We start from the raw sequence: 23310 nt of genomic DNA, 5'->3' as shown, positions 1-23310 counted from the left end.
CAGCGTTCCTTGTCCTGAACTTGCCCTTTCCACGACCAACCCCTCTGACCACTCCAGGTCCTGGAGGCAACGGGTGGCTGGGGACTGGACCTCACCTGGGAAGTGACAGGGCAGGCTGGCTGCATGCTGAGGAGGGAGGCCCAGAGGCCAGGCACGTGGACTTGAGCCTCTGGCCGTGTCTGTGTTTCTACAGAGGAGATCTAGGACTCTGGCCTCTGAGGACCCGCCTCCCATCCTTCAACCTGCATCCTGCTCGGCCACGGATGGTGCCCTTAGCCTCGGCTTTCCTCTGCTCCAGTGGGTTGGGGCTCAAGGTGGGTACAGCCCACCTGACAGCACACCAGGTGTCCAGCCGTATAGAGAGGTCAGGTGCTGGGGATCTACACTTGATCTTAGCCAAAAGGCCGAGAAGCGATTAGGTGCTGGGGATCTAAGCCAAGTCTGTAGCAGCCCAAAATCTCCAGGCCCCCAACAGGAGTGGCGCCTCCCTTTATCGGGAGTGCAGACACGCCCTCCACCTGCGGGGAAGCGCCCTGCCCCCAACGTGTCACCCTAAAGGATCTGGCAGGGAGGAGGCTGATCAAGCTGCAGGGAGGCGCCGCCCCCAGCGAGGCTGGCCAGCTCCTCTCCCCTTTTCTGGGGGCACATCAGGGGGCTTTTGGGATTGTCTTCCGTGTTCACAGTGACCACCCTCATCAGCTCTGCAAGGCTCACTCTCCAGGGGCTCAGGGCCTGGTCTGGGGGCTCCAGGAAAGGTTCCAAGTGTGGGATGGGGGTGCACGGAGAGTGGTGCAGAGCTGTTGTGGGGTTGGGGTGGGGAGAACAGCTGGGACAACCCAGCGGTATAGACCTTTCCTGGGGTGAGACCTCCCCTTCCTGGCCCCCATGTCAGGTAGGATGGCCCCAGGACCCTCAAGGCTCTGCCCCTGCCCCCAGGTGAAACTGGGACCCTCCCACTCATAGACTCAATCGCCTCCTTGCCCCCAGGCCAGGGTGTGACTTCTGGCTGGCTAGGAGGGCCCCTGGGTGGGCCCTGGGAGGGTCCTTGGGGGCCTGTACCTGGGTGTTAAGTTCTCTCTAGGTGGATCTTTTTTTTTTTTTAAGATTTTATTTATTTATTTGAGAGAGAGAAAGCATGAGAGAGGGGAGGTCAGAGGGAGAAGCAGACTCCCCACCAAGCAGGGAGACCGATGCGGGACTCGATCCTGGGACTCCAGGATATGACCTGAGCCAAAGGCAGTCGCCCAACCAACTGAGCCACCCAGGCGCCTTTTTTTTTTTTTTAAGAATTTATTTATTTGACAGAGAGAGACACAGCAAGAGAGGGAACACCAGCAGGGGGAGTGGGAGAGGGAGAAGCAGGCTCCCCGCTGAGCAGGGAGCCCGCGGGGCTCGATCCCAGGACCCTGGGATCATGACCTGAGCCGAAGGCAGACGCTTAACAACTGAGCCACCCAGGCGCCCCTCTCTAGGTGGATCTTAACCAGAGCCTGCTAGGACTAGCAGAGACCAGACCAGGGACCTCCAGTGGGGCTCCACACTCTGAAGGGGTGCCAGTAAGGGGTTTCTGGGACTTTCCCAGGGGTTCTGGAGATGGCAGAGGGCGACGGGCCGAGCTTTAGCCACTAGGAAATTCTCTGGGTGAGGAAGGCCTGGTTAACTGGGGGAGGTGTTGGAGGCATGCTTCATTTACTTTTTCATCGGATGTAATTTCAAACAAACTTACACTCAAGTTGGAAACATAGTGCAAAGGACTTCTATATACTCTTCATCTAGATTCACCAATTTCTAACATCTTGTCCCGTTTGGTTTATTGTATAAATAAACTTAGGTCTGAGCTGTCTGGGAGCAAGTTGCAGACATTGAGCCCTTTACCCCTGACCCCTTAGTGTCTGCTTCCTAGAACATGTCCTTTGTGACTCATTAAACCAGGAGACGTGGCCTTGATGTCGTGTTATTGATAGCCCACATCCACATTTCTCTTTTAACTGTCTCCCAATTCCACATTTTTGCATATGTGGTTTTTAGTCTGAGAATCTGCAATGCCCCAACTTTCGTGGTCTTTTGTGGTCTGGACATGCTTGCGGAGGTGGTCATTTTGTAGAGTCTGTGATGCTTCCTTGGGATTGGTGTGAGGTTTTGCATTTTGGGCTGGAACCACGGGGGTGGGGTGTATCCTCCAAGCGCAGTGCCTGGGGTGCATGATGTCAGTCTGTCCTGTTGCTGGTGATGTGAGCCCTGATCCCAAGGCCAGGAGAGGTCTGACAGTTTCTCCACGGCAAGAGCTATCCCAGGGCAGATGCCTTGAGGCTGCATGAATATCCCGTCTCAGTTATTACTGTGATGGTTGCAAACATCATCCCTTTCCAAACCTTATCCCTCTGCATTTACTGGTTGGGATAGCCAAGCAGACTTTGGAAAGGACTGCTATGTTCCTAGCAGGGAGGGATGTGGATGTGGGGGTGAGGAGGCTGCTGTAGGGCTCTCTGCTTTCTGGGGCTGCTTGGGTTTGGAGCTGGGCATGCTAATGGTTGGAGGTGGAATGTGAGGAGGGTCCAGGATGCCTGGGCACCTGGGAGGATGGGGTGCTCATCTGTTGAAATGGGAGGCTGTTGGGAGAGCAGGAGGAGAAGGTTTGGGCCCAGTGCAGTGTGAGCTGTGAGTCTGGGTTTCAGGGAGGGATCCCTGCGGAAGATGACAAAGTTGTCACCATCAGCATCATGAAGGATTTGCAAGGCCAGAAGGTGAAGGGCTGTCATCCTGGCTTATGAGCCACTGGAAAAGGGAGGAGAACACCCTGCAAGAGTTCACAATTCAGTACCTGATGCCTTTTACACTTTTCATTTGTATTTGGATAAGGAATATAAGCACTTAGTACAAACTCAACGTACAAGAAGGTAGAGGGAAAAAAGTAAGTCTTCCTCCTGTCCTGGCTGTACAGTTCTGATTCTTCCACAACCCTGAGATCATGACCTGAGCTGAAATCAAGAGTCAGATGCTCGTCTGACTGTGCCATCCAGGAACCCCTGAACTTTATATACTTTTCAATTCTTTTTTTAAAAACCCAAGGTGCATTGTGGTCACTTCAATTTTCTTCTTTAACAAGGTATCTTGGCAAAAACTGCATTTCACATATTTCAGATGCCTCCTCTTTTATGGCCTCAGAGTCATTCGGGGTACAGGGGAGGGGGTGCCAGTGAAGGAGGGGCAGCCCTCAGTGATGGGCATTGGGGTGCAGGTGCCCCTTCAGATCACTACATTTGTTGTCTTTGGGGTAAATACCCAGCAGTTGCTGGGTCGTAGGGTAGCTCTATTTTCAACGTCTTGAGGAACCTCCATACTGTTTTCTAGAGTGGCTGCCCCAGCTTGCATTCCCACCAACAGTGTAAGAGGGTTCCCCTTTCCCCTCATCCTCCCAACACCTGCTGTTTCCTGACTTGTTAATTTTAGCCATTCTGACAGGTGTGAGGTGGTATCTCATCGTGGTTTTGATTTGTATTTCCCTGATGCCGAGTGATGTGGAGCATTTTTTCATGTGTCTGTTGGCCATTTGGATGTCTTTTTTGGAAATGTGTCTGTTCAGGTCCTTTGCCCATTTTTAAATTTGATTATTTATTTTTTTGCTATTGAGTTGTATGTGTTCCTTATGTATTTTGGATATTCACCCCTCATCAGATATATGGTTTGCAGATATATTTTTTGCATTCTGTAGGCATCTTTTCAATTTATTGACGGTTTCCTTAGCTGAGCTCTTTAGTCTGATGTTGTCCTACTTGTTTGCTATGGTGTTGGCTGCCTGGGCTTTGGTGTCCCATGCAGGAAACCTTGCCAAGACAAATGTCAAGGATCTTTCTCCCCATGTTTTTTTTTTTTTCTTTTTCTTTTTTTTCTGGGAGTTTTATGGTTTTAGGTCTTACATTTAATCTTTGATCCATTTTGAGTTAATTTTTGTGAGTGACATAAGATGGGGGCCAGTTTCATTCTTCTGCAGGTAGATATCCAGTATTCCCAACACCAGCCATTGAAGAGATTGTCCTTTCCCCATGGTGTGTTCTTGGCACCTTTCTAAAAAATTAGCTGGCCATGTATGTGTGGGTTTATGTCTGGGCTCTCTATTCTGTTCCTCTGGTCTGTGTGCCTGTATTCGTGCTAAGACCTTACTGTTTGGGTTTCAATAGCTTTGTATTATAGCTTGAAATCAGGAAGTGTGATGCTTCCAGCTTTGTTCTTTTTTCTCATTGTGACTGGCTATTTGGGGTCTTTTGTGGTTCTAAATAAATTTTAGGATAGTTTTTTCTATTTCTATGGAAAATACCATTGGACTTTTGATTGAGATTGCATTGAATCTGTAGATCGATTTGGGTAGTATGGACATTTTCACATGAATTCTTCCAATCCATGAGCACAGAATATCTTGCCATTTTGTGTGTGTGTGTCTTTTTCTATTTCTTCATCAGTATCTTACAGTTTTCAGTATACAGGTCTTTCACCTCCTTTGTTAAGTTTATTCTTGTATTACTTGATATTGTTTTTGATATTATTGTAAGTATAATTATTTCTTTATTTCTTTTTCAGATAGCTTGTCATTAGTGTATAGAAATGCAACCAATTTCTGTATGTTGATTTTGTGTCCCGCAACTTTACTGAATTCACTTATCAGTTCTTACAGTGTTTTTAGTGGAGTCTTTAGGGTTTTTTATATATAAGATGATGTCACCTGCAAACAGAAATAGTTTTACTTCTTCCTTTCTGATATGGATGCTTTTTATTTCTCTTTCTTCCCTAATTGCTGTGCCTAGGAATTCCAGTGCTATGTCGAATAGGAATGATGAGAGTGGGTATCCCTGTCTTGTTCCTGATCTTAGAAGAAAGGCTTTTAACTTTTCACCACTGAGTAGGATGTTAGCTGTGGGCTTGTCATACATGGTATTTATTATGCGAGGAGCATTCCTCCTTATCCAGTTTGTTGAGTGTTTTTATCATGAAAGGATGCTGTATTTTGTCAAATGCTTTTTCTGCATCTATTAAGATGATCATGATTTTTATCCTTCATTCTGTTTTTTTTTTTTTAAGATTTTTTATTTATTTATTTGACAGAGAGAGACACAGTGAGAGAGGGAACACAAGCAGGGGGAGTGGGAGAGGGAGGAGCAGGGAGCCCAATGTGGGGCTCGATCCCAGGACCCCGGGATCATGACCTGAGCCGAAGGCAGACGCTTAACAACTGAGCCACCCAGGCGCCCCTTTCATTCTGTTTTTTAAAAGGATTTATTTATTTATTTGAGGGAGAGAGAGAGCGCATACAAGTGGGAGGGCAGAGGGAAAGGTAGAGAGAATCTCAAGCTGACTCCGTGCTGAGCACAGAGCCAGACATGGGGCTAAATCTCATGACTCTGAGATCATGACCTGAGCCAAAACCAAAAGTTGGTCACTTAACCAACTGCACCACCTGGGTGTTCCTATCCTTCATTCTATTAATGTCATGTATCACTTTTGTTGATTTGCAGATGTTGAACCATCCTTGCATCCCAGGGATAAATCCCACTTGGTCATGGTGGATGATCCTTTAAATGTACTGTTGAGTTTGGTTTGCTGATATTTTCGTGAGAATTTTTGCATTTATATTCATCAGGGCTATTGGTCTTTAATTTTCTTCTTCTTCTTTTTTAAAGGATTTTATTTATTTACTTGTTAGAAAGAGAGAGAGAGCACAAACAGGGGGAGCATCAGGCAGAGGCAGAGGGAGAAGCAGGCTTCCCGCTGAGCAAGGGCCCGAAGCGGGGCTCGAGCCCAGGACCCTGAGATCATGACCTGAGCCAAAGATAGATGCTTAACTGACTGAGCCACCCAGACGTCCCAGTCTTTAATTTTCTTTTATTGTGGTATTCTCTTTTTTTTAGATTATTTTTAGATTATCTTATAATTTATTTTTATATTATTTAATTTTAGATTATTATATTTATTTGACAGAGAGAGAGATAGTAAGAGCAGGAACACAAGCAGGGGGAGTGGAGAGGGAGAAGCAGGCTTCCCGCGGAGCAGGGAGCCTGATATGGGACTCAATCCCAAGACCCTGAGATCATGATATGAGCCGAAGGCAGACGCTTAACAACTGAGCCACCCAGGCACCCCTATTGTGGTATTCTTATCTGGCTTTGGGATCAGGGTAATGCTGGGCTTGTAAGATGAGTTTGGGAGTGATCTCTTTTCAGTTTTCTGTTACTCTTCTTGTAATAATTTTCCTGCCCATTCTTGCTTGTTTGTGTGATGCTTTTCTCAATTAATTTTAAAATCAGCTTGTCTATCCCCCAATTCTTCTTAGTATTTTTTTGAGGATTGTATTGAGTTCATAGATAAGTTTAGGAAGAATTAGTATCTTTATGTAATGTTAAGTCTCCTTATCCATGAACATAGTATTCCATTCCATTTTCGGTGTTCTGTTGTGTCTCTCAGGAACATTTCAGGTTTTTAGCATGTTTCTTGTTAAGCTCATCCCTAGGTCTTCTGTTGCTGCTATTATTTATGGAAGACTTTATTATGTCCTCGAACTTGATGCTTGCGTATCTTGAGGCTAATGGTGCACCCAGCCAATTTCCTGAATTAGATGGGAAGCTTCCATTATTGCCTTCCCAACATGATGCTGACCTTGTCTTGATACAGGTGCATCTCACTGAGGAACAGTTTTGGTATATCAGCTATCTATTGCTGTGTGAGAAATCACCCCAAGACTTATTTGCCTAAAACACTATTAAACATGTATCATCTCATAGTTGGAAGTGGCTTGGCTGGTGGCTCAGGCGTGGGGTCTCTGGCGAGGTGGCAGTCAAGCTAGGGCAGCACTTACCTGGAGGGTCCTCTTGCAGAATGCCTCACATACATTCCAGACAGTTGGTGCTGGGGCCTGGCAGGAGGCCTCAGTCCCTCCTGGCATGGGGGACTGTGGGCTGTGCCGCTTGAGCACCCTCTCACCATGGTGGCTGGCGTCCCCCACAGTCAGCCTGAGAGAGCTGGGAAGAAGCAGTGTCCTGTGGCCCAGCTGTTAGCTCAAGGGGACTCTACAAGGAGGGTTATGAATCTGGGAAGTCAGGGTCCTTGGGGTTACATCAGGTAGTGGGTGCTTTGCTGGCTAGCTAGCTGGTGAGCCTCAGCCAATGCGTGTAGTGCCTCAGTTTCCTCAAGGGTAACTAAGGATAGCACATGTGCAGGAAAGTTGGGGGGTCAAATGCAATCAAGCTGCAAAATGCTCCTGACCTTCCTGCTCTCCCTTTTAAGGGGTTGGCTACAACTCCAGAGCATCCTCAGGTAAGAACCTCGCCACGTAAGAGGGTAGGCAGGTCCCCTCTGACCCAGACGGGATGGAGCCATTTAGGAAAGCCTCCCCCTGCCAGCTCCCCCAGCTCTCAGCCCCTCCCCTTCCCAGTCCTCCCGCGGGGGTCCCCCAGGCCCCCAGGTCCATCTGCTGCCAGAGCAGCTCTAGAGCGAAGGGGCGCCTGCGGGCTCCCAAGCGGGCTCCCGGGCGGGCTCTGCTCTGTCTTCGGGTTTTTCTCCCCCCCCCCCCCCCCCCCGCGGGCTCGGCCCCTTTTGCAAACTGCGGAGGATCCCACCCTCCCGGCAGCCGCGGCGCCCCGCCGGTCCGTGTGTGCGCGGGGCACCTGGGGCGGGGGTGGGCCTCAGGGGCCCTCCCCCCGCGGCCGAGGGGCGGGGGTCGCGGGCTGCTCGCGGGCCTCGCAGGGGCGGCGGGAAGGGCGGAGGTGGGGGCGGGGCGGGGGGGCGGTGAGGTAATTTCCGCGATCGGGCGTCAGCGCTTTGAGTCACCCGGGGGCAGAATCGAAAGTGATCGCTCGGCGCGGGGCGGGCGCCGGTTCTGGCGGCGCCGGGCGGCGGGGGCGGCTCCGCGCGCAGGGTAAGCGCCCCGCGAGGGCCGGGGGTCTCGGCCGCCGTCCCGGGGCGGGCTCCCTGGGACCCCCGGGCGAGAGGGGGCGGAGGGGGCGGCCGCGCCCCGCGGGCGGGGGTGCTGGTGTGGCGGCGGGGGAGGGTACCCGGAAGCCACCTGCGAGCCCCCGGCCCCGGGGAGCTGCGCAGCCCGGTCGCCGCGACCCCGGCTCCCCGCCCCGGCGCCGCCTGGGGAGGGGCCGCGATCTCTGCACCCCGAGTCCAGAGCCCTTAGTGCCGTCCTGTTCCTGAATATCCCCCGGCTTGGGCTCTACCCCGGTCCCTCTGCAGCTGGACCGAAGGTTCACTTTGGAGAGGCGAGGGCTTTCCCCCTCGAGGCTGAGGCTGCAACCGTTTCCTTTCAGAACATCTCTCGTGTTGCGCTCAAAGTTTCCCCCGCAAGTTCCATGCAGACGGGGCTTCCCCACTTCCTCCCGGAGCGCTGATGCTGTCCTGCTGGCCCCCCACTGCCTCGCCGCCCCCCCCTCCTCCAGCAGGGGCTGCTGTGTGTTTGGAGGAGTCAGTGCTGGGGGGTATCGGAGAGGGAGGCTCCTCCGGGAGCCCCAAGAGTCCATGGGCCCCCCGGCCTCCTGTTGCCAGGGCAGCCTTCCTCCCCCTGGCTGGCCCCCTGGCTCCTTTTGAGCAGCACCCAGAGACCCTTCAGAGCTGGGAGGGGTCTTGGTTGGGTCAAGGTCAGTGGGGCCCCCTCCTCCTGTCTGGTGGACAGAACTCTCCCTGGTCTGAGGGAGAGGCAGAGTGTGTCTGAGCCCCCACCTGGGTGCACGTGGACCTCCTGGCCTCAGGATCTGACCTTGCTCCTTGCTGTTCCCATTCCAGACTTCTCACCATGGGTGAGCAGCCCCGGAGGACCCTCTGAAGCCGTGAGCCCCGGATGACACTCCGCAGAGCCAGGCCAGGGATGGCGCCCCCAGGGGCCGGCTCATCACCCAGCGGCCCCATGGCCACCAAGGAGCTGTCTCTGGCCGGGCTGCGCGCCCAGCTGGACCTGTGCCTGGCCTGCCCCCGCTGCAGTCAGCGGCTCAATGAGAGTACCTACCTCCTGCGCAGGGTAGAGCACAGTTGTCCCCGAGAGATCCTGCTGGCCCGCTTCAAGCGAGCCCCCAGGAGCCGCTTCTGGCACAAGGTGGACCGCCGGCCCAGCTTCCCACGGCCTGCCCGCTATGAAGTCTGCTGGTACTACACCCCGGGGGTCGGCTGCCAGCGCCACCACAACCAATGCACTTTCGCCCGCAGTCCGGAGGAGGCGCTGGTCTGGACCTTCGAGCGTGAGCACAATGTCCGGCGTCTGTGGCTCAAGACTGAGCTGCAGGGTGAGGCCCGGGGCGAGCTGCACGGCCCGGCGGATGCCATCCGTGCGGAGTACGGTGGCCACTTCCAGCTGCTGTGTTCCCACTGCTTCCGGTGCTGCCCTCCACGCCTCTGCCCCGTGGACCCCCAGGGGCGCTGCCCCAAGCACGGAGCCTGCCCTGCGCTCCTGACCCACGTGACCACCGAGGGCCGCCGCAAGCAGCAGGTCGTGGAGGTGCGGCCGCAGCCCCAGTACGGCCAGCCGCTGGCCTACTGCATGTACGTGGGGCGCGGGCGGCCGTGCCGGCACGGGGCCTCCCGCTGTCAGTACGCTCACAGTGCGGTGGAGATGGCCGTGTGGGAGGCCGAGCAGCTGGACGGGCTCCAGCGGCGGGACCTGCTCTCGCCCACCGCGCCCAGGGAGGGTGAGCACGCGGCCCCTCACGGCCAGCCCGCCGCGGTCAGGCTGTATTGCCGTGCCTGCCTGGTCACCTGCCACTCCCAGGAGGCCTTTGAGAACCACTGCTCTTCCCTGGAGCATGCACAGATGGTGGCCCTGGACCAGGCCGAGTCCTGGGAGCACCGCAGCCCGCCCATGGGGCTCTCCACGTTTGAGCTCTGCCCACAGTAAGGACAGTGGGGTGCGGGGGGGGTGGGGGATGAACCCCCCCCTTCAGCTGGAACCAGGGGTTCTCTGTCCCCTCTGTTATCGGCTGGCCCCCGCCCTGGCCTCGGGGGGTGGTTAAGGGAGGTTCACTGAGGCCTCTTCTTGTGGGCACAGGACGGAGGAGGTCCCTGTTCCCGCCCTGCCCTGCCCCCAGGCCCGGATTCTACCCTGCCTCCCGCCACAGGCCAGTATTGGCTGAGAGGGCTTACCCCTGCTCTGCCTGCTGACCTCCCGTTTCCCAGACCCAGCCTCTGTGAGTACGGGGACGTCTGCACCAAGGCGCATTCCGAGCAGGAGCTAGAGGAGTGGATACAACGGGCACAGATCCTGAAGCTGCGGGAGCAGGCCGCCTGGCAGGAGGGGCTGGTGTCTTACCAGGCACGGCTGCTGGCTGAGTACCAGCGCAGCAGAAGTGAGGTCCTGGTGGTAAGTGGGGACCAAGTGAGTGGGCAGGGGATTGCCGGGGCCGGAGCCCCGCTGCTGACGGCCGGGCTTCCTGTGCAGGTGGCTGAGACCGTTGATGGCGTGTCCGTCACCTGCAGCCAGCCCTTGGTGCATCAGGCCCATGAGAAGAAGACTCAGCACAGCTGGATATTTGACATCCACTCTGAGGTGAGCAGTCAGCAAGCCCCGGGGTGGTTGGGGTTTGGGGTCTGGAGCTGCCTGTGCGTCCTCTCGCGGTGCTTGTGTGATCTGAAGCATGCCTGAGTCCTGTGTCGAGCCCTGTGGCGTTATTCTGTGGAGCGGCCGGCACAGAGAGTGAGGACTAGGCTAGTTACCTCGTGTGCCCTGAGCATCCCATGCTCCACGGGGGCTGCTCTGCGACCCCATTTGCAGCGGGGAACCCCAAGGTTCAGACAGGCCGAGCAGCCTTCTGGGCTCACAGCCAGGAAGCCTGGTATGGTGGGGAGGGGCGCGTGGGTCAGCCCGGACCCTGATGGGCAGGCAGGGTCTGGGGCCGCCTCACCATCCAGTCTCTCCCCCAGGAGCCCCTGCTACACGTGGCCCTGCTCAAGCAGGAGCTGGGAGCAGACTTCTCGCTGGTGGCCCCCTGCCTTCCGCCAGGCCGGCTCTATGCCGAGGGGGAGCGCTTCCGAGCGCGAGCCTCTCCGGCCAGGTTCCGGGTGGAGGTGCGCGTGCAGAGCGCCTCCTTCGGCCTCTTCGAGCAGTGGGTGGTCTTCGACTTCGGCCGCAGGCCAGTGCTGCTGCGGAAGCTGGGGCTGCAGCTGGGCCAGGTGCGCTGCCCGGGGCTCCGGGGGGTGGCGGCACGCGACCACCCCGAGGAGCTGGAGCGCTGGCACACGGGCAACCGCCTCGTGGTGCCTGCCGTGGAGCGGACGGCCGAGCAGGTGGCCCTGGTGGCCAAGTACAAGGTGCCCGCCCTGGCGCTGGACTTCAGCCACGGGGGCCCGGCGCCGGGTCCTATCTCCCGCGCGAACTACCGGCAGAGGATGCACCAGTTTCTCTATGAGGAGGAAGCTGCTCAGCAGCAGCTGGTGGCCAAGTGAGTGGGGGCTCCTGGGCCCACGGGGTCTGCTGGACTGCTGACCGCAGAACTCCGGCCCCGGTCCACTGACCCTATTCTCCCCACCAGGCTGAACTTTCGGGGCCCGGTGTCCCTGAGGACAACCCTGCAGACGCCGGCCCTGGGCATGCTCTTCCCGCCAGCAGGAGCCCTCTATGCCAAGGTCCCCACCCCCTCCTCTCTGATGCCGGACACACACGAGGGCTTTCTGCTGGGCCGGGCGGTCAGCACAGCCCTTGTGGCCCCTGTTCCCGCACCTGACCACCGGGTGTTTGAGGTGCGGCTAGAAACCCGGGCCATCTCGGAGCAGGCACTGTGGCTCCTCTTGCCCACCCACTGCTGCTTGGCTCTGGGGCTGCAGCCCGAAACCAGCCCCATCTTGGAGGTGCAGTTCCAGATCGACCCGCTGACCTTCCGCTTCTGGCACCAGGCAGTGGACGCGCTGCCCGAGGAGCACCTGGTGGTGCCGGACCTGCCGGCCTGTGGCCTGCCTGTGCCTCTGCCCACCCCACCCACGGTGCACGGCAACCACAAGCAGAAGTTGGCTGTGGCGTTCATTGCGGGCAGCTGCCCCAGGGGCATGCAGCCCATTGCCCCCCTGCTTATCTACGGCCCTTTCGGCACGGGCAAGACCTACACGCTGGCGATGGCCTCCCTGGAGGTCATCCGGCAGCCCCACACCAGGGTGCTCATCTGCACACACACCAACAGGTGAGCCCGGGGCTGCCCCCTGCTTCCTGGGCTGGGGCGAGTGTGCCACTGAGGGGTGTGTCACTGCCAGAGAAGAAGGGGGGCCTGGGGTCCCCAGGGTCACCGGAGGCCTGGGCAACTCACGCCAGAGTGGACTGCCAGGGTTGCCTGGCCATCGGCAGAGCCGGGTCTGGGCCGGGCCTGCATCCTCTGGCTGCACCGTGGACACGGGGGCGGGGACAGTGCAGCCCGTGGGGTGGTCAGGGTCACGCTGATCCTTGGGACTCTCTCTGATAGCTGATCAGCCCTGGGCTAAAAGAGACGGGACATGTGTGCCTCGGGCCCCGTGCGGGGTGCCCTGGGGGTCAGGGTCTGCTGTCCGGGGGCGGGCTGTGGATGCCTCCACAGGGGCCCTAGACCAGACAGAGTTGTGGGTGGGGGTCTGGCATGGCCGCCCAGCGTTTCCCGGGGTGAGGCTCTGGTGTTGTCTTCCCTCAATCTCTCTCAGTTGATCCCTTTTGGTCAGTATGGTTTTCTTAGCCCCAACACTTCCTGCTGCCCGGGCAGGGCTCTCTCCCAAGCTGGGCCTCGGGATCCCTGGGGTCCTGGGGAGCAGGTCCCTGCAGAGATGCCCAGGGGCTCTGGCATGTCCCCAGGATGCGCCGGCCCTGGGTGTGAGGGGCTGGCCTTGGTTCTTCTCACCTGGGTGCATGTGGGTGCTTGCCCACCCGCCGTCACTGGCCATCCGCCCGCTGTCACGGTAGCCTCTGGCCGCCCTGGCTGCCTCAGGCTGGGGCCCCTATGGTTCCCTTGTCTGCCTCTCTGCACGGCCAGCTCCTTCACCTCCTCCTCCAGGGAGCGCCCCCTGACCACCCAGGCCCTCTGTGCTGCAGCCACTTCTCCTCCGGCTCTGACTGCCGCCCCCCGCCCCGCGCCCCTTCCTCTGTCCTCTGCTGGTGCTTAAGCTCTGCAGGGGCGGGACACGGGTCTATCTGCCTCCGCTGAGTCCCTGGCATCCGGGCTGGCTGGGCTCACGGGGTGCTTTAGCGGACAGCTGCCGAGGCCCCGTGTGCCCTCCCCACCTCAGCGCGGCCGACATCTACATCGAGGAGCATTTCCACCGCTACGTGAGCAGCGGCCATCCCGAGGCCTCCCCGCTGCGGGTGATGTACACGGACCGCCCGCCCAGCCAGACGGACGCAGCCACGCTGCGGTACTGCCTCCTGACGGAGGACCGCCGGGCCTTCCGCCCCCCGACGCGGGCCGAGCTGGAGCAGCATCGCATCGTGGTGGCCACCACCTCCCAGGCCCGCGAGCTCCGGGTGCCGGCCGGCTTCTTCTCGCACATCCTCATCGACGAGGCCGCCCAGATGCTGGAGTGCGAGGCGCTCACCCCGCTGCGCTACGCCTCGCCCAGCACCCGCGTGGTGCTGGCCGGGGACCACATGCAGGTCACGCCCAGGCTCTTCAGCGTGGCGGGCACCCAGGCCGCCGGGCACACCCTGCTCTGCCGCCTCTTCTACCACTACCAGCAGGAGGCACACGAGGTCGCCCGGCGCAGCCGCATCGTCTTCCACGAGAACTACCGCTCCACCGGGGCCATCCTCAGCTTCGTCTCGCGGCACTTCTACGTGGCCAAGGGCAGCCCCATCCACGCCAGCGGCAAGGTGCCCGGCCACCCCGAGCGCTACCCGCTCATGTTCTGCCACGTGGCGGGCAGCCCCGAGCGAGACATGTCGGGCACGTCCTGGCTGAACACGGCGGAGGTCGTGCAGGTGGTCGAGAAGGTGCAGGACATCTACCACAGCTGGCCCCCCTGCTGGGGCGGCCGGGAGCAGAGGCACATCTGCGCCGTTTCCCATGGCGCCCAGGTAAGCCCCAGCCGCGGCGACAGCCTGCCCGCCCCGCTTCCACCGGGGCGCCCAGAGGAGGGCGCCGGTCCCTCCGTGGTCTGGGGGGCCTCCCCAGCCTCAGTTTCCCCTCCTGAGAGAGGGACCGAGGACATAATCTGCCAGGGCGTGATGAGGGCTCGAACCCCGCCGCTGGCGCCGGGGCACCAGGCGGTGGGGGCCGGTGTCCCACGCCGGCGCTCACCCCGGCCTGCTCCTCCTGCCGTGTGTGTCTGCAGGTGGGCGTGCTAAGGCAGGAGCTGAGGAAGAGGGACCTGGGCCAGGTGTCTGTGGGCAGCTTTGAGATCCTGCCAGGTGGGTGATCCGTGCTGGGGTGAGGGCGGGTGGGCGGCGCCCCCCCGCCCCCGCCGCCGCCCAGCCTGACCGTGCCCACTTGCAGGGCGGGAATTCCGCGTCGTGGTGCTGAGCACCGTCCATAACCACCACAGCCTGCTGAGCTCGGGGGCACCTGCCCCGGGGTTCTTCACCGACGCCCGTGTGCTCAACACCGTCATGACCCGCGCCCAGTCCCAGGTGGTGGCTGTGGGCAACGCTGTGGCCCTCTGCTCCTTCGGGGCCTGCAGCAAGCTCTGGAAGAGCTTCATCCGCGAGTGCGTGAGGCACCGCAGCATCTGCCCCGAGACTCTGACCCTGGAGCACATCGAGCAGGACGTGGTCCGAAGGCAGCACTGGGCCCTGCAAGCAGAGGGGTCTGGGGCAGCCGTGGCCCAGGACACTGTCCCAGAGGAGGGGGCGGCAGGGACTCTGGCCACAGAGCACGCAGCCACGGAGAGGGTGGGTCCAGTGGCCAAGGCCGAAGGGACGACATCCCTGTCCAAGGCCTCGGCAGCGGGAGGGGACGCAGCCGCACAGAGGACAGAGGCTGGGGACGCGGCACTGGGGCCCGTGGCCGGGGGCTGCGCAGCAGTGGGGGAGCCCGCCAGGCTGCCCACGGAGGCGGAGGACGCGCCATCAGCAGGGAACTCGTCGATGGGGAGCAAGGCCCCCGGGAAGGCGGTGGCAGGGCCGATGGCCACGGAAAACGGGGAACCCGAGGACCCCGAGGACTCTGAGTCAGACTTCTGGCCTTCCGACATGGAGCTCAACGCTGACGACTCCATCCTGCAGGAGCTCCTGGACGAGGCCCGGAACGTGATGGTGACCGTCCGGGAAGATGGGCTGCTGGACACCATTGCCAGGCCCCAGTCCCCATGCCAGGCCCAGCAGTACAGAAACCTGCCACGGGCCACGCTGCGGAAGCTGCTGGCCACGGAGCCCGCGCTGCACCGCCCCTGTGCCTTCGTGCAGGAGACCTTTGAGCGGGCGGTGGCCATCCCGCTGGACGACACAGATTGCGGCCCCATCCAGATCAGGGGCCGCTTGCACTGTGGGATGGCCTTCAGCGGGGACGAGGTGCTGGTGAGGGTCCTGGGGGGAGACCAGGGCTCCCCCGGGAGGCTGCAGGGCCGCGTGGTGGGCGTGCTCAAGAGGAAACGCCGCGAGCTCGTGTTCGTGTGCCGCATGGACGAGTGGGACCCCCGCCTCATGACCCCCATCGACGGCTCTGTGACCAAGATCTTCGTGGCCGAGCTGAAGGACCCACTGCAGGTTCCCGTGCACCGTGTGCAGCAGGGCCGCGTGCAGCGCGTGGGGTATGAGCGGCTCCCCGCCGAGGCCCGCGGCAGTCGGCTCTTCTGGGTGCGCATCGTCTTGTGGCGGCAGCGCTTCTACTATCCCCTGGGCATCATCCTGGAGGTGCTGCCCGAGGCCACCACCTGGGAGCAGGGCCTCCGCATCCTGGACCTGGAGCATGGCCTGAGGAAGCCCTCGCTGGAGCCGGCCTCCGTCAGCAAGGCGCTGCAGAAGTGTCGGACGGAGCTCGGCCGGGCCCCCGACCGCCGGGAGGACTGCCGCGGCTTCCTGACCTTCACCGTGGACCCCCAGGGCGCCTCCTGCCTGGATGATGCCCTCAGCGTCCGAGATCTGGGCTCCAGGTACGAGGTGGCCGTGCACATCGCCGACGTGGCCAGCGCCATCCCCAGGGACGGGCCTCTGGACCTGGAGGCCCGCAGACGGGGCACCACGTTCTACGCCCCTGACCGGGAACCTGTGCCTATGCTTCCAGCTAGCCTCTGCCGGGATGCACTCAGCCTCCTGCCCGGCCAGGACCGCTTGGCCATCTCCCTCTTCCTCACCGTCGAGAAGGGCAGCGACCAGCTCCAGAGCCTGCGCTTCGCGCCCTCTGTGGTCTGCTCTGACCGTCAGCTGTCCTACGAGGAAGCCGAGCATGTGATCAGGGGGCACCCGGGCGCCGGCCACGAGCTGCCAGCCCGCCTGGACTCTGTGGACGCCGGTCTCGTGGCCGCATGCCACTTCTCCCGGGTGCTGCGCCGAGCCCGCCTGCGGACCGGCTGCCACTACGAGCAGCCCAGTGAGGACTGTGCGCTGGGCTTCCGCGCGGCCCACGTCATGGTCAAGGAGTACATGATCCAGTTCAACAGCCTGGTGGCCGAGCTCCTGGTGAGCAGCGAGCACACGCAGACCGTCACGCCACTGCGGTGGCAGCCCGCGCCCAGCGAGCACCAGCTCGGGGCCTTGCGCGAGAAGCACCGGGAGCTGGTGGCCCTGTCGCTGCACCTGCGGCACCGCCTGCGGGGCCGCGGCGCCCCCGGCACACAGGTCCACCTCCTGGGCTCCCTGTGGAGGCTCCTGCAGCACGCAGCCTGCGCCGGGGACCGCGACCGGCTGGCCGACCTCATCGCCACGGATGACATGCACCCCTCTCTGGCCCCCGTGGGCCTCGACTTCCGCAAGGCGCTGGGCCGCTCGGTGTTTGGCCGCTCCCGCCACGGGGCACAGCAGGCGGCCGGCCACTACGCGCTGCAGGTGGACTGGTACACGTGGGCCACGTCGCCCATTCGCCGCTACCTGGACGTGGTGCTGCAACGGCAGGTCCTGCTGGTGCTGGGCCACGGGGGCTCCTCCTACTCCGCCAGGGACATTGACGGGCTCTGCCAGGAGTTCAGCCACCAGCATGGGCGTGCCCAGAGCTATCAGCGCCAGGCCCGAAGCCTGCATCTGGCCACGCAGCTCAAGGTCCAGCCGCGGAGCAAGCTGGGCTTCGTGGTGGGCGTGGAGGCGGGCGCCCGCGGCTTCAGGCTGCTCTTCCCAGCCGACCCCGAGACCCTGCCTGACCCCTGCCCTGTCCACTACCGCTCCCTGCAGCTGGCGGAGCACCCCAGCGACCCGGTGAGGCGGCCGGGCCTGCGGCTGCGGTGGCGGCGCCGAATCTACTCAGTGCAGGCGGACAGGCGGCCCTCCCTGGTGCCCGGCACCCTGCTGGACCCACACCGCCGGCAGGTTGAGGCCGCCCTGTGGCAGCAGCTGCTGGAGCTGGTGCAGGAGGGGCGGTGGCCCGAGGCGGCCGCCCTCGTGCGGGAGCAGGGCGCGGCAGAGCCCCAGCCGCTGGAGCTGGGCTGCGTGTGGCGGAGCCGCTGCGGCCACTTTGTGGAGGTGGCCCGGGAGCTGGGCAGTGGGGACACGCTGCAGGTGCAGCTCAGTGCCGTCCTGCAGCGGGGGTTCCTGGTACCGAGTCTGCAGCTGTGCGCTGTGGTGCCCGGCCTCACCCTCTGCCTGGAGCACGTGGACCGGCCAGGCGCCTGCTTCCTGGACCAGATGCCCCGCACGGCGCGGGACCGCTGTCTCGACCTGGGCGAGTACTCCCGCGTGTGGGGGTCGTTCTGCTCCCTGGAGTCGGCCACCAGCGCGGTCTCCGAGGGTGACTCCATTACGCTGCAGCACGTGAGCATATCCTGGGATGCGGAGCAGGTGGCCCAGGGCCAGCTGTGGGGCTCCTTCTGCCTGGAACCTTCCTTCCTCGGTGAGCACGGCATTGACCTCAACTTCGGCCACTGCTACCTCTGCATCCGGCTCGAGGGGCTGCCGGCCATGCCCGCTGCAGGGGAGCTGTGCCCCGCGGCTGGCCCTGGCCAGCCTCCCCTGGCCGCCCCGCCCTGCGGGCCCCTCCTGAGCATCGACCCTGACACGTACACATGGGTGGCCCACGGGCTGATGGAGCCCTGGGACCCGAAGGAGGGCTGGGCCGACCGGCAGGAGACCCCCAGGCAGATGCACTTCTTCATCCAGCACATGGCCATGGAGAAGGTTCCACAAGAGGTGCTGAGACCTGACACCCGATTCACCATTGAGGTGCTGCCCAAGCAGCTTCCTGACATGTGAGTGGCCCCCACAGGGAGAACCCGGGGAGAAGCTGGTGGGCGGGGTGGGGTGAGAACTCCCTGGGTGTCCTCCCGGGGGGAGTCCTGTGGACGTCCCAGGGTCCATCTTCACTGCCACCCGCCCCCAGTCGCAAGGAAGAAGCCGTGCATAGGTTGAAGCGTGCGTCCCCGCTGGTCGTCAGCATTGCCCTGGGCCGGCCCATCCCTCCGGCCTGCGGTCTTCCTCCCCAGCAGACCCTCCACAGAGGTAGGTCAAGGGACCCTCCAGCGCCCCCCCACCATGTCCCTTCATCCTGCCTGGGCCCTACCCTGCGGCCCTGCTCAGGCAGGCCTGACCCTTCCTTAGGGACGTGCAGGAGGCTCCTGGAGAAACAGACGTTCGACCTCCCTGGAGGCTGCCACTCGCTGAACTCCAGCCAGAACCGGGCTGTCAGGGCGGCCCTGCAGAAGCAGTTCACGGTGATCCAGGGCCCGCCAGGTAGGGCCCGAGCTGCGGGGGTGGAGTGCCCGGGGCTGCCCGCGCAGGCGGCCAGGGTCTCTGTTCATGGTGCTGTCTGTCTGCAGGCACGGGGAAGACGGTGGTGGGTTTCCACATTGTGTTCTGGTTTCACAAGTCAAACGAGGAGTGGGTGAAGGCCTGCGGCGCCCCCAGTGAGGAGAAGCCGCGGGGGGGGCCCTGCATCTTGTACTGCGGCCCCTCTAACAAGTCGGTGGACGTCCTGGCAGGTGCGCTGGGCTGGCTGTGTGGGGGCTCTGCCTGGGGTGCTGGCCCCGGGGACAGTCTCTCATGCCCCGTTGCCCCCAGGACTGCTGCTGAGCAGGAGAGTAGAGTTGAAGCCGCTGCGAGTGTATAGCGAGCAGGCTGAGGCCACCGAATTCCCGGCGCCGGGTGTGGGCAGCAGCGGCCCGCCCAAGAAGACCCCTCGGGAGGGGAGGCCCAGCCAGGCCCTCAGGTGCAGTCTGTCGGCTGTCCGTCTATGGGTGGAGGCAAAAGGCCCCACGGCCCTGTCTTGGGCAAGGGGTAACACGGGCTTTATGGATGTCCCCCCCACCCCAGGAGCATCACCCTGCACCACAGGATCCGGCACCCCTCCAACCCCTATGCACGGGACGTCAGGGAGCTCGATGCCCGTTTGCAGAAAGGGGAGGTCTTTTCCAAGGACGACCTCAGCCAGTAAGCAGTTGGGGTCGTGGAGTTGTCCGTTGCTGTGGAGGTATATGTGGGGCGGGGGTCCCTGTATGACCATACGGTGTCCCCGGGCAGGTACAAGCAGGTCCTGGGGAAGGCGCGGAAGTTCGAGCTGGAGCAGCACAGGGTCATCCTGTGCACGTGCTCGTGTGCGGCCTTAGCTAGTCTCAAGAAGCTGGCTGTCAGGCAGATCCTCATCGATGAGGCAGGCATGGCCACAGAGCCCGAGACCCTCATCCCCCTGGTGACCTTCTCAAAGGCGGAGAAGGTGAGTGAGCTGGGTGGGGAGCTGGGAGCCCCAGGCAAGTGTCAGTGGGTGTGGCCTTTTGCCTGGGAGGGCAGCTTTGTGGTCGTGGTGGAGTGGCCGTGGCCATGGAGCTGGGGGCCTCATCGGCAGGTGTCAGGACTGTGCCTGCCTGTCCCTCCAGGTGGTTCTGCTTGGGGACCACAAGCAGCTGCGGCCTGTGGTCAAGAATGAGCAGCTGCAAAATCTGGGGCTGGATCGGTCTCTCTTCGAGAGGTATCACATGGACGCTTACCTGCTGGACACTCAGTACCGCATGGTAAGCCAGTCCCAGCCTCTTCCAGCCCAAGGTGTGCTCTGAGGCCGGGCATGCCAGGGGTGTTGCTGCCCACACCCCGACCTCCTGTGTCCACCCTGGCCCCCAAGACCCCCGGCAGATAGGTGACCTGCCCTGGCGCATGCCCTGCCTTGCAGCACGAGGGCATCTGTACCTTCCCCTCCATGGAGTTCTACAAGAAGAAGCTGAAGACCTGGTGGGGCCTGAAGCGGCCGCCCAGCGTCCTTGGCCACACCGGCAAGGAGAGCTGCTCTGTCATCTTTGGCCACGTGCAGGGCCGTGAGCAGAGCCTACTGGTGTCCACAGATGAAGGGAATGAAAACTCCAAGGCCAACCCGGAGGAGGTGACAGAGGTGGTGAGTGTCAATGAGACTTTCCCGGGTGCCTCTTGGTCAGGGAGGGCTTCCTGGAGGAGGAGGTGGAGGAACTGGGGGGACAGATCCAGGGCAGGAGAGGTACCAGGGCCAGCTTCAACAGCACCCCCTTGGTCCCTCAGGTCCGCATTGCCAAGCAGCTGACCCTGGGCAGGACAGTGGATCCCAAAGACGTCGCCATTCTCACTCCCTACAATGCTCAGGCTGCGGAGATCAGCAAGAGTCTTGGGCGAGAGGGTGTCACTGGAGTGACCGTGTGCTCCATCACCAAGAGCCAGGGTGAGCGCGGCTCTGGGGCAGGGGGCTCGTGGGCCAGCAGTCACAGGGTGGGGGCAGGTGGCATGGCTGGGGCCTCATCATGCCTGCCCAACTGCGCAGGAAGTGAGTGGCGCTACGTGCTGGTGAGCACCGTCCGCACGTGCCAGGAGAGTGACTTGGACCAGCGGCCGACTAAGAGCTGGCTTAAGAAGTTCCTGGGCTTTGTCGTGGACCCCAATCAAGTCAACGTGGCCATCACCCGGGCCAAAGAGGGACTCTGCTTCATCGGTAGGACCGCTCGGCTGGGGGTGGGGAGGGGTGGGCGGGGTTCCTCCCGGGGGGTGTGGCTGCTGGGCTGGGGTGGGGAGGGCTGGGGCGGGGCTTCTCCTGGGGGTGTGGCTGCTCAGCTGGGGGTGGGGAGGGCTGGGACGGGGCTTCTCCTGGGGGTGTGGCTGCTCAGCTGCGGGTGGGGAGGGCTGGGGGATGCTCCTCCTGCGGCTGTGGCTGCTCGGCTGGGGGTGGGGAGGGCTTTGGCAGGGCTGAGGTCTACCATGGACTCCTCTCCCCTCCCTCAACCTCCGCAGGAGACCACCGCCTCCTGCGTTGTTGCCCTCTCTGGCGGAGATTCCTGGACTTCTGTGAGGACCAGCAGACCCTCGTGCCCGCCAGCCAGGTGCGAGTTCGGAGGAGGCCAGCGGTGTCTCCTTGAAGAGCCCACTCTGCCTGCCCACTGCCCTCGGGCTGCCAGGACTGCGAGGTGAAGTCCTGAGCCCCCTTCTGCGGGCTGCCTTGCCAGGCCCCACTCAGCAGAATCCCACGTGCCTTCGGTCGGCACTGCTGGCCGCCCCGCCTACGTGGCTGGGTCTCTGCTGCGGTTCTGAGCAATAATCCCCTCCTGGAGTCTTGGCCTCTCCCCGGGGCGGGAGCAGGCCAGACCCCGCCCTGCCAGCGTGCGCCTACACTTGGGAGGAAGAATCCGAGCTCTCCCCGCTGTGCTACTTTTGTGGGGACATTTGGTGACAGGGAACATCTCAGGGGTGTGGGATGGAGGGGGGAAGTCCTCTGGACCTTCTGGTGTTGCTGGGAAGGTTTGGGGTGGGGAAGGAAATCCCAGTGGGGCTACTCTTTGGTCTTTGGATGCCATGCCTGACCACACTGAGTGCTGGGTGTGGAGCTCAGCCTTCTTTCCTTCTTTCTTTTTTTTTTTTCAAGTAGGCTTCATGACCAGTGAGGGGCTTGAACTCATGGCCCTGAGATTAAGAGTTGCTTGTTCTACCAACTGAGCCAGCCAGGCCACCCTATTTTCTATTTTTAAATAAACCAAACGCCAGTGTCCTTTTTACTGGAACAAGTTCCTTAGCCCAAACTTAGGCAAAGATGCCTCCCTGGAACAGAGGGCCTTTTCTCTATCCCCACTACCCTGTCTAACTGGGACGCATAGCCCTGTGTCCTTCAGGGGTCACCTGCCCTTGCAGGAGGAAGGGCAGACCAGAACCAGATTCCCACACAGCCTTGCCTGGACCATGGGTGTGTGGGTGGGGACTGGGATTGAGGTGCCCCTGGATGGGCAGCCCTGTGCCTTCTCCCTGAGCTCTACCTCCCCTTTGCAACCTCAAGCCTGCTCCCAGGTCAGGGCTTTAGGGACAACCTGTCCTGTGTGTCTGTCTTTGTAAAATTGAGGACCTTCACCTGTCCCTCAGGGTCTCAGGGTGCATTTATGTCCTAACTGCTCTGGAAACCCTTGCCTTGATATCGGCCCTCACCTCAGTACCCCCCGCACCCCCCCCCCAAGGCAGCTCTGACCCAGAGTCTCTGCACTTCCACTGTCCCTGTGGCCTGGGGGATGTGGCAAACAAGTTGCTTATACTAGGAGGGGCTTGCCCCCCTCTGTGGCCTTGCTGCAGAACCATCTGCCAGGGTGTGGGGGGGAGCGGGGGGGGGGGGGGAATGATGTTCTGATGTTTTCTACAAATCAATTTCTACATTCCAATTTTTATGTATTTTCTTAGACTCTGTGTTATATGATTCAATAATAATTTTATTATAAAGACCACTCTGAATGTTTTTCTCACTTCTGGGTGTTTGAGATTTTACTGGGGGGCAAGAAGGGGAGGCGCCTCCTCTTGTTCTGGGTTGCAGGGTGGCTCCTGAGTCTGTCAAGAATCAAGAGCCCCTTCTAGCCGGATGCTGGACAAGCAAGCACTCTGGGAGGGGCTGGTGTCCCCATGTCCCCATGTCACAGTGGACCACACAGCCAGTGGGCTGAGCAGGGTCTGTGCCAGAACAGTGGAAGCTGGGTGGGGGGCTGACTTGGTGAAGATGGGCCACAGGGACGAGCTGGATCCAGGCGATGCAGGCATGCCCAGCCTACTGAACGCAGACCCCAGGCCAAGTCCAAAGTCCCTGAGGCTGCCAGCCCTGCCAGTGTCCTGCGTGGTCCAGGGTCTGAATGCTTGAGGACCCTGGAACGCCGCATACCTCCTCCAAGCCAACTTTGGCCATTCCGTACCTGGCTGGTTTGTTGCTCAGTGCCCAGTACCTCCAACAGCACCGCTGTATGAAGGAAGGCGGACCCAGGCCCTGGCTTCCCTAGGTGCCCGCATGGGTATCAGACAGGTGTGGAGGTCACAGAGAGTCAAAGAGTCAAAGGCCTGCTCCG

At 60.9% G+C, this 23310-nt stretch overlaps 1 protein-coding gene across 3 annotated transcripts; it reads left to right on the top strand.

Annotated features, from left to right (window-relative positions):
• The first annotated feature begins 7794 nt into the window (after positions 1-7794).
• On the top strand, positions 7795-22722 carry HELZ2 (helicase with zinc finger 2). 3 transcript variants are annotated; one of them, XM_064573466.1, is made up of 20 exons: positions 7795-7903; positions 8770-9867; positions 10150-10333; positions 10412-10519; positions 10894-11411; positions 11502-12143; positions 13210-13993; positions 14251-14326; positions 14412-18246; positions 18378-18496; positions 18596-18727; positions 18814-18975; positions 19055-19202; positions 19307-19423; positions 19514-19706; positions 19867-20001; positions 20157-20375; positions 20516-20672; positions 20772-20939; positions 21236-22722. In XM_064573466.1, the coding sequence occupies exons 2-20, from the start codon at positions 8825-8827 to the stop codon at positions 21358-21360; spliced, it is 8865 nt and encodes a 2954-aa protein (XP_064429536.1). In that variant the 5' UTR covers positions 7795-7903; positions 8770-8824; the 3' UTR covers positions 21361-22722. The 3 variants fall into 3 exon arrangements, with proteins under 3 accessions (XP_064429536.1, XP_045742068.1, XP_045742069.1); XM_045886113.3 differs by adding an exon at positions 8298-8624 and having other exon boundaries at positions 7821-7903; positions 18378-18727; XM_045886112.3 differs by having other exon boundaries at positions 18378-18727.
• The last annotated feature ends 588 nt before the right edge of the window (positions 22723-23310 follow it).

This window comes from Mirounga angustirostris, unplaced genomic scaffold, assembly GCF_029215605.1.
Source record: "Mirounga angustirostris isolate CCGP_5_RB_7025 unplaced genomic scaffold, mMirAng1.0.hap1 SCAF_10, whole genome shotgun sequence".
Classification (NCBI taxonomy): domain Eukaryota; kingdom Metazoa; phylum Chordata; class Mammalia; order Carnivora; family Phocidae; genus Mirounga; species Mirounga angustirostris.
This window is presented reverse-complemented; position numbering and strand designations above follow the sequence as displayed.

Coding starts and splice junctions, on each gene's coding strand:
- HELZ2 (XM_045886112.3), top strand. CDS start 8,825: ATGACACTCCGCAGAGCCAGGCCAGGGATGGCGCCCCCAGGGGCCGGC. Junction 13,994..14,250: donor CCGTTTCCCATGGCGCCCAG/GTAAGCCCCAGC, acceptor GTGTGTCTGCAG/GTGGGCGTGCTAAGGCAGGA. Junction 19,707..19,866: donor CCTTCTCAAAGGCGGAGAAG/GTGAGTGAGCTG, acceptor CTGTCCCTCCAG/GTGGTTCTGCTTGGGGACCA.